At 51.0% G+C, this 9970-nt stretch overlaps 2 protein-coding genes across 4 annotated transcripts; one reads left to right on the forward strand and one right to left on the reverse strand.

Annotated features, from left to right (window-relative positions):
- Positions 1–648: 648 nt before the first annotated feature.
- On the forward strand, positions 649–2629 carry LOC122364014. Its single transcript, XM_043333973.1, has 2 exons — positions 649–1263; positions 1412–2629. The coding sequence occupies exons 1-2, from the start codon at positions 1042–1044 to the stop codon at positions 1676–1678; spliced, it is 489 nt and encodes a 162-aa protein (XP_043189908.1). The 5' UTR covers positions 649–1041; the 3' UTR covers positions 1679–2629.
- Positions 2630–2864: 235 nt separating this feature from the next.
- On the reverse strand, positions 2865–9958 carry LOC122364016 (protein SPT2 homolog). 3 transcript variants are annotated; one of them, XM_043333975.1, is made up of 8 exons: positions 9856–9958; positions 7802–7880; positions 7488–7634; positions 7064–7199; positions 6747–6916; positions 5560–6523; positions 5141–5267; positions 2865–4850 (listed from the first exon to the last, which is right to left on the reverse strand). In XM_043333975.1, exons 2-8 carry the CDS (start codon positions 7859–7861, stop codon positions 4673–4675), a joined length of 1782 nt encoding a protein of 593 aa, XP_043189910.1. In that variant the 5' UTR covers positions 7862–7880; positions 9856–9958; the 3' UTR covers positions 2865–4672. The 3 variants fall into 3 exon arrangements, with proteins under 3 accessions (XP_043189910.1, XP_043189912.1, XP_043189911.1); XM_043333977.1 differs by lacking the exon at positions 9856–9958 and adding an exon at positions 9750–9848; XM_043333976.1 differs by lacking the exon at positions 9856–9958 and adding an exon at positions 9731–9813.
- Between the last annotated feature and the right edge of the window lie 12 nt (positions 9959–9970).

Below are 9970 nucleotides of genomic sequence, written 5' to 3' on the forward strand. Positions count from 1 at the left end.
CAGGTGGGAGCCGAGATACGAAAAGCGAGATGCGCTTCACAGACTGAACAGCTTTGATCACATTTGATTTTTGGAGCCCAACTACACTTTTCGCTGGCATAACTTTGCCTTTCGGTTTCGCAGCAGCCACCTTACCTCGCTCAGCAGGATTGGTACCGCGCTTAGCCTTGTTGGCAATGTTCCAGCCCTCCTCCGTTGAAGGCACAGGTGCAGCAGCAACAGCAGCGTATGACGCCGCCGCCGCCGCCGCCTCCGGCACCCTATCCTCTGGATGGGCAGGAAGACGCGACTCGCCAAGCTCTGGCGCAGATCCAGGCGTTCTCTGGGTGTCGGGGTGTCCTCCAGGACGGGTCGAAGCAGTCGGTCCTTCCGGGCTGGCAGTGGCAGAGGTCCTCTCCTGAGGGACCGGTCGCTCGGGAACATTCAGCGTCGTCAGACTGACCCGGCCGGCACCAGCACCGGCGCACAGCACAGTCTCGACTCTTCGCGACGTCTCAGCGCTCACCTTCAGCACTTCATCAACAGTGGACTTCAGCTGAGACATGTCCATCTCCATCAACTGCTGTTTCCTGAGGAGCGCGCTCACATCGATGCAGTCTATCGATATCGGCGGCAGCTTATCAAGGTTCAGTGCGACGAACCTCGGCAGGTCACCTCTGTTGCATTCAAGGATCATCTTGAAGATATCTTGAATATTCAGCTGTTTTTTATTCTGCCCACGACGATTACCAGCCTTGACAGAATCATCCACGTGAGAACAAAGAAGACTTTTTGCAGTTTCAACTTCATCGTCATTAAAATTCTCGGAAATCAGGCGCACTAGTGTATCCTGAGGTATACTGTCGACCTTATTCAGCATGTAGCACAACAGTTCGTTGATGATTGTTGTCATTTTACGAACTGCTTGCTGCCTTTTTCAAAAAGAAACTTCGATTTTTGCGCTAGCACTGATAGCCGAACTCTTGGATCCCACTAAAGAATCTTATGAATCCTGCCTCCTAAGTTTTGTCTGTCCACACTCCACGCAAGATTACTTTACTAATGCTCCACGGCCCAGGGACTTGCCTGATGCTTTCACGTTGTCTCACGTTGTCTGCTGTAGCGAAAGCCCACGCGGTGAACCTTGGTCCCTCTAACTGTGTCTGTTCCCTTACCACAGAGGCGCACCCGATGGATCCGGCGGCGTTGGCCTGCTGCTCGGGACCCCGTCTGGACGACATCCTACAAGAGATTACCGATGACCCGCGACACAGACGATTCAAGGTTAGTGGTTTGTCAACTATCTGTGACAGTGGAATCTTCAATATCTCATCCTGACCGGCATCGTGCTAGTATCTCTCGCTGTGTGTCATTGATACTGAAACGATGGTGGCTAGGTGTGACCCCACCTGACCTCCTGTCTCTCCCCCAGCTGTTCGGGGGCCGGCCGGTGCGGCCGCGGCCACCGCCCGTCGCCACTGCCGTGTGCCGGCAGCGCACGCTACAGGAACTAATAGCCGAGCTGGCGTCACCGCGCCGACTCTCCGACGCCGCCAGGGCAGACTCGGAGCAGCGGTGTCTGCGGCATCTGGAGATAATGCGAGACCCGGCGGCGGAGCGCAGTTACGAGAGGTTGCGCTGCGATCGGCCGCCGTTCGAGGACCGGCTGTTGGTGCTTAATGAGGTATTTACCAGCTGACAGCGCTCAGTGCACCGGCGCGTAGACTGAGGGGGAGGGGATGGGGAAAGTGGGATTGAGGGACTGGTGACTGAGCTGCGGGGGAGCAGCCTTGACTGAGGACTGAAGGACGAAACAGCTGCGGAAGACTGAACAGCTGAGACCAGTCACATATGTAGATGACTGGTGACTGAACGAGGTGACTGGGGAATGGGGTGAACGTGGGAGCCGTGGAGGATCTCAGCTGCCTGGAGTCATACAAAAGAGAGACGGTGGTGTCAGGGGTTAGACTTCCGAGCATTGATCTTCAGTGGTATTCCATTGTTGATGACTGCCTCGGCCAGTATCGGCCGTTGTTGCTGTGTGCTAGCTGTAGTTCGATGGAACATATCTGGTTGTTTTTAATTTAACAAGTTTTACGTATTGTTACCGGTATTTCCGCACGCACTAATGTGTTGGTGTAGTGCACATTTTGTGAATGTTGTGTAATGTTGGGTAATGGGGTTATGTGTGCAGTATGGGCGGATGGATGGGTGAGGTTGAGTGTTCGCCGTTTGTGAGCGGTATATTGGACTCCTGCGGCCCCCGTCAGTCTCTGGGATGTACCGGGGCGTTTGTACCTCGGATCGTGTGTACGGTACGCGATGTACGCCGTCCTCCTCAGCTGTGATCGGGATATCCCGGGCTCCCGCGGAGCTTGGGAGAATATCGGGGGAATATATCCACACTCCCGCGGAGTCTGGATCTGTGTATTGTTTGACTGTGATGTCCACAGTCAGATCCATGTGAGCGCTCTATTCCGCCGGCACTTGGTGCGGAATCGCGCCGATCGAGCCACTGGCGCGGGCCGTCGCTGCGCTGTCGCCCCTCCATGCAGGGATTTGTGGTGGCGAACGGCTCTGAGCCTAACAGTAACGTCAGACATGAACTGGCGGGTATCACAAGGTCTGACCAATACATGACTTAATTGTTTCTCGAATCTTCTGAGCGAGCGCAGAGACAGCGAAATATTGACGTATTTTTGCGTCGCCGTTTTCATTAGCTGAGGCATTGGTTTCCCCGAAAAAAAAAAATGACAACTGCACTTCATAACTGCACAAATGACCACGAGCAATAGGCTTCGACTCTCCAAATGTAATTATCCTGTTTTCGTGAATGACGGCAACTCGCTATGTAAGTGGTCAATCATGCGCATTAATCCAAGCGATTTCAATATCAAATATATTCATATGCGAACAGTAGCGGCCACGACGCGACACGTGCAAGCGGCCCGGCCAAAGGCTGAACACATCCCGTGAAGGAGAAGCCTGGTACAGCAAACGCCCACCAGACGAAGGCTAACAGATCACACACAAAACAACACAGCAAACTCTCGCACGGCAAGGGAATTGCAACGAGATACAGTACACAGCGAGCATAAGTCACACGCTATCAGCTAGCAATTGCAGACTCCCATCTGTCCGTCCACCAGTCAGTAGGTCTTTGCTCTTTCCTTCTTATGCTCCTCCACGGGTCCGTCCGGTCCGTCTGTCAGTCAATAATTCAAACACGTCCTTCAGGCTACCTTCTCACGTTTACGGCCCATCCTTCTCTTGCTGCGTTTCTGGCACCCGCTATCTAGGCCTCTGTCCGCAACAAACTCGGCCTCAGCATTCAAAACGTCCACTCGCCGTCTACCTACGCACGGAATGGATTCTCTCCAGTCGGTGGGCCGGCGGCGGAGGAAGGCACGAGGCCGCCCATCGCCAGGCACATAACGTTGTTCGATATCGTGAAGGCAGACAGCCGAGATACCGCGGTTGAGCCAGACCATAGTACATATACGGCGATCTTCAGTGGGAGATAAACATGTGTTAGAGAGCATTATCAGAGTCGCGCCGGCAAATGCAGGAAGGGATACAGCATGGGGTAAGAATCCTGACTGGTACCCAACTCATGGGAGACATACTGGTCCAGCATCCAATGTTTGTTCAGTCAGTCCCAGGCTAGTTCGCACAGGCCAAGACCTACCCCCAGTCTAATCTTGGCTACCAAGGCTCAGAGATCACCAGCGACTGCAGAACCAGTGTTAAGGAGCAACAGCGTCCCTCAGAACAGATCAATGACAGACGGCTTTAAAAACTAGGGCCGACTCGGACCAATGAAATCATCGCAATGTTGATTTGTGAAACTAAACGGCTACTTCATTGAAGAAACCAGCAATAAACAGGTATTAAACAAACGTATCTGACACGGCGGTACAAAAATATACAAAACAACAACTGTCTTGGAAGACGTCATATCTTGGGACAACTGCGCTGCAGTCATCAACACTGAACATGTAAAATAAATAAGTGAAACTCATCGCGATGGGTTTCGGGTTAGGATGGCCTGCGCCTTGCCTTACCAACCCAAAGCAAAGGGCTGGCATTAGATTCTCTGTAGCATCTGCATGCATCACAACGGGATAGCGTTTTCGTTAGGCACACGTGAGACACGCGTCCTTTCATTAGAAAGAGGACTTATCCAAACTCCAGCCCGCCCAGGATTAATTCACGCACAAAACCACACCACAACTTCATGCGGGTTAGTAAACAATCATAAGCATACAAACTGAGGTGCCTGCTAGGTTCATCAGTCAGCCTAGCGCCAACTCGTACTCAGGTTCATCTGTAAGTATCGGTACGTGAAAGCTTTCAACAGTAATATGGTCTCTTGTTTTCATATCGCTGTCTTCATATACTTTCTTTACACCCTCAAGACAATCACTGACGCCGGACGCCACAGCTCCACTGGCGTTCGTACCAGTCAGTTTGTACGGAATCCGATGCGGAAGGTGCGCTGACATCCATCCAGGGACTCGTCTCCGCCGTCCATCCGCCGGGCGTTGGATTGGACCCTCTGCTTTCCATGCTCCTTGCTCACCCGCCATACCAGACGGAGGGCTACCATTCCCAGCAAACCCACTCAACAGCATACTCTGGAAGCCCCTTCATGACCAACCAGCGATATGGGTCGCTTCCAGCTACCGACCGCCTAGCGTCCCATCATGGCACGTTTCTTCATGGCCATTTTGCGCTTTTTGTGTTCCATTTCCTTTCGGAACTCTTGCTCGTCTTCCTGCGCGGCCAGGCGGGCCGAGCGGGCCTCCTCGCTCATCAGGGTGCTGAAGTCGGCCTCCATGTCGGAGTCGTCCTCGTCAATATCCCGGTACCTGAGGGACGGACGAGGGAGGGTTGGAAGGGTTACGTGATGTGTATGAAATACACGACTCCACTGTCTTGGCATGAAGACAGAAACATATATTCGTGGACAATATACAGGAAATACTGACACAAATGTGACAAACGCCAAACTTATGTACAACACGTGAATACTATGGACAAACCGTCAATTTATCCTTTTACTGTCAGGCGTCAGCAAATTTAAGACATTGTCAGCAATTTGAAGACCTTTGATCACATAGCGAGCTATCAGTCGCACATCCCTGTCGGTGTTACTTACTTGCTCTTGTCGTAGCCGAAGATCTGTTTGATGGCCGACGAATAATCGTTCTCGTCTCCTTGCGGACCGTCGTCGATAAAGTCGTCCATCTCGGAGTCGTATTCCGAGTCGTCCGACTCGATACGGTCTGTGAACGAGACGTAAAGCTCAAACACACTGCACCGGATCGGAAAAGATTATCGGTGCGATAACGATATAGTTGTGACGTAACGTGCAACACAAAGGCTCGATATGGAAACAGGATGGCCATTGGTCACGTATTAGAAGTTGGTGCACCGTAAAAGTGGAGACCGACTCATTACAGCATGTCCCCACGACAAGATAGTCGCCTATCCAAATAAGATTTCCAAAGCTCGTTTACATCTAGGAATACATGTGCCTTCCCCTGAAGTCCCCGCGGTGTAGCCGCCCGTACTCACTGTGTCTGGCCGGCTGTCGGCTGAGGTTGGCCGGGTTGAAACGACGCTTCTTCATGTCCGCCGGCGGGAACTGCTTCGGCTGCAGGTCGGCCGGCGGGAACTGCTTCCGCTTTACATCCGCCGGCGGGAACTGCTTCCTCTTCATGTCAGCAGGAGGGAACTGCTTCGGTTTGAGATCAGCAGGAGGGAACTGCTTCGGTTTCACGTCCATCGCTGGTTTCTTTTTGGCCTCCGGCGCGTGTTTTTTGGCTGACGGCGGCGGCGGCGGGGACGATTTCCGTTTGGAGGTGGACGGCGGTGCCAGGCCGGGCCGCCGCGGGTCCGGTGGTGAGGCCGCTCTCCGGCGCACCTCCGGCGCCGGTTTGCGCTGTACGTCAGCCGCCGGCGGTCGGGACGGGCTGTCCTTGTGCCGGGGTTTCTCGGCGGGCCGCGCGCCGGACGGACCGGGCCGCGGCTCCGGTTCGGGTTCCTCCCTCACCACCGCCTCTGACTTCACCTCCTTCTTGGGTATCTTTGAGCCGCGGCGGGGTTTCTCCGGCGGCAGGAGGTCGTTGTAGTCCTTGTGTTTGGCCGGCGGCAGTTTGCCCTGTTTGCGCAGCTCGCGCTGCCGGCTGGCCTCCAGGTCGGCCTTCTCGCGGGCGGTGAGCGGCCGCTGCTCCGGGTCGGCAGCCGGCTTCTCCGGCACCACGATCGGTTGGTGCTGCTTCTCGGCCGCCAGAGCCAGGATCGAGTGGAAGTCGAGGCCGGGAGGCGGAGGGGCGCCTCCGCGACGCACCGGAGGCGCCTTCTTCTTTTTGCTTCCACCCCCACCGTCGTCGGTGGCGCGGCCGGCGGTGGGCGAGGCGGTCCGCGCGGTCGTCTCTGTCGCCGTCGAGGAGGACTCGCCGTGCTTCCGCCGCCGCCGGTGGCCCTTCATGTTACGCTCCTCCTCCTCCTGGTTATCCAGGGACTGTTTCACGCGCGCCTGCAACGCACCATGACCGTCAGACGGTGCCGAGTTCCGTCAGACACGGCCAAATATCGATACATCAAACATATAAGAATCACTGCTACCAGCATGAGCAATCAGCAGATGCAACGACATACCAGAGTTAATACGACGGGAACGCGATAAGCCAACACAGTATTTGGTCCTACACACACTACACATGATAATTTATAGCGACCACACCAGCATAATGACCCACCTTGGTGGCGGCCAGGTCGAGACTGCGCTCCGCGTTTGCCTTCGTCTTCTTCTTCTGTTTGAGGTACTCCTTGTCAGGCATCTTCTCGTACTGCTGCAGCAGCTTGCTGTACATGTCGGTGGCCGTCTTGGACTCGTATCCATAGTCGTCCTCGTCTGGCTGGTAAGCACCTGTCACAAAAAAAGTTCGGTAAAAAAAAAACGAAGCTGAAGAGCGATAGGTACACACCACGAGTTATTGCTATCACCACGCTAGCAAGCTTGCTGTTATGCAAACTAATCATAGCTCGGAGCCTCGGAGGTCTTCCGTTTCCGTACCGTCGATGGTGGCAGCCGTGTTGTACTTGTCCTTGGCGTCCTCCAGTACGGAACGGTTGGCGCCTTTGGTGCGGTTCAGCATGGCGCTCACCCGCCGTTTGGCGCCCTTCTGTTCGCTGCGCAGGTGCAGCAGTGTCTGCCGGGGGGAGCGGAGGGGGGGGGGGGATCAGTTGGTGTCGGTCACCCCCACGGTGTTACGCTGACGCCCGACGAGAGTCGATCGTCATCTATTATAGATAAATCTCTGCAATTACACTTGCTTAGAAATACAAATAGGTCAACTGATATTCAAAATTTTAGTCTGTAAATGAAAATAAAACGATTAACACTATTAAATGCCAAACCTCCCAGGACCAGCACTTGTCAATCTATCCACTGACTTCAGTATATGCTTATCATATCTAGATTGGCACTAAGTACAGACCTCTTTCTTCTTCCTCTCTTCCTCCTGCTTCTTCTTCTCCTCAGCCTCCCTTTGGGCGAGGAATCTCTGGATATTGCCAGACTTGACTTTTGACTTCTCAAGCTTTTTTGGTTTAGAAAGTTCAGTTGAAAATCGCTTTTGTTTGGCCTGTTGGGTAACAGAAAAAAGTACAGAGTTGATGGAATATGATCAAAAACTCTATTATCAAAGACTTTCAGACAGACTTTCATTTAATTTCATACAATCAAAAAAAAAATCAAAAATGCCACAAGCTAACTGTCTTGAACTTCCTATATCAGTCAAAAAATACATACCAAATCCCTTGAGGCATCCTCATTTTGTTTTGCAATCTCCAGAAGATAGCCAAAATCCATCTTGATTGGCTTTGCTTAGCTGGAAATAAGTTCACAAATGAAAAGTCATGCTGAGGGAATACTGGTTCAGCACAGGAACATGGTACACCAACCTTCATACAGCATATAACATATGCAAGTCATGACACATATAAAGGAAAATCATTAATCCACAGGAAACAGAGTAGCAGTTTACAGGAATGCTGCAAGTGGCATGCTATAATGGGTTCAGTACAACCATGGCACTGACAATCATAAACATGAATCAAAATGTGTGAGACTCCCTGTGAGGTTCTGGAGATCAAATCTGAGCAGATATTTAATTCAGTTTACTGGAGATCAAATCTGAGCAGATATTTAATTCAGTTTACAAATTGACCAACTGGTTCAGTTCACCTGAAACCTGGCACACACAGCAGCACATCAATCATTCTACATTTCAGGCCCCAGGGTATTTCTGCAATGCAGGGGTACATCCCATAGGCCATAGCAGTTCTGTGGCTCAGTTGGTAGAGGATTGGTCATTGGACACTCAGCAATGGGAGCACAGCTTTGAGTCATGCCAGTGCTCAATATTTGAAACTCCTGACAGAGAAAAGGGATGTTCTATGCCCCATGGTAGGTGGGTCATGGGAGCAGCTGCAGTCAGTTGAAGTCAGTTGAGAGTTGACTTGAGTTGAGTAGGACAGGCCATGTCTGGCTCTGATGGGCCAGCACCTTTAGATTAGGCATTTAAATTTTCTTGTTACCTAGGGCCAGGATTGTTGGATCAGAGCGCTGTTCGGCAGCCGGCTATTTTGTGTGCAGGGTATGACGTATTTCGCGAGCCGACGTCACAGGCGGTGACGTCGGCTCGCGCGCGAGCCGAGCGCCAACGACAAACTAACGGGAACCCTCGGACACCCTCGGGGCATAAACCGCGGAGTAGCATATTGAGCGAGTCTTATAAGGAAAATTCATATATTTTCGTTTCTCAAATGATAATCACGGTGTCTCTTACCTTTTTACATATCATTTAGGCTTACCTAACACTTCAGTTGCCAAATATCTGCAATTGATTCAAGCGAAGGTATTTTCAATAAATATCAATGGTATAGACCGAAATCTTTTGAATAAAAACTCCAACTAATAGAAATAAAAATAACTTAATTTATTGCAACCATTTCCTCCAAATAAACAACATAAAAACTCACTTTTACACACATCATTCACAATAAAGCATACTAACACGCCGCTTTTGACAATTGCGGCGTCGAGTGGCGCGCTGCTAGCGCTCTTTTTCGATCGCAGAGACCCTGCACGCGCGCGAGCACACTACGTCACGTCCGGGGGGCACAGGTATATGAAAAATCGCAGTGACGTAACACTTTTCTCGCTTCTCATTGGTCAATAGCCCGTTGCCGGGGTAACGTGCACGTATGTGAGCGCGGGCAAGAGTACTAGCCGGCCGCCGATCAGGGCTCAGATGGCAGGTGTCGGGGTGTGCACAATATGTGCTTTAAAGAGTGGGCTCAAGGCTCAAGCTGTCAATCACTAATCAGGCATTCAAACATTTGAGGTAATTTTTCTAAAAAAAATGTAGCAGTGTTTGTCAAGTTAAAATTAAGGGGGTCACTAAATTGAATGCATTGAAATCTGAAAATGTGATGCAATGATATATTTTCACAACTGCCCAGTGCCCACAACTTGAACTGAAAAATCACAATCACACGAGAACGCGAGAAATGCCTTTATTGTCTAGCCAAATACACAGATGACAGATCAGGCAATTCTGCAAATAATGAGGGTATATATGTGTACTGTCTTAAAATAGTAACCAGAATAAGTGAGATCTCTTATAAAAAATAATTTAAATTGCTATCTAAATCAAATTATCAGGGCAACACTTCCCTCATCCTCAGCAAAATACCATATTGTCCCAAACTGCCTTCAATGCAAGCAATCATAAGTTTACCACGTGACTGATAAGTGAATTGGAAATTCATAAATTTAATATTTAGCAGCTATTTACTCACCGTGTCATAAATATCACAGGAATATAAATCGGGCCAGCGCTTTTTTCATTCAGGTCAAAGCAGACATAAAGGGATTTTCGACGGTGCAACCATATTGAAGGGAAATATGGAAGCA

The sequence above is a fragment of the Amphibalanus amphitrite genome, unplaced genomic scaffold (genome assembly GCF_019059575.1).
Source record: "Amphibalanus amphitrite isolate SeventyFive unplaced genomic scaffold, NRLGWU_Aamphi_draft 000652F_arrow, whole genome shotgun sequence".
Lineage (NCBI taxonomy): Eukaryota > Metazoa > Arthropoda > Thecostraca > Balanomorpha > Balanidae > Amphibalanus > Amphibalanus amphitrite.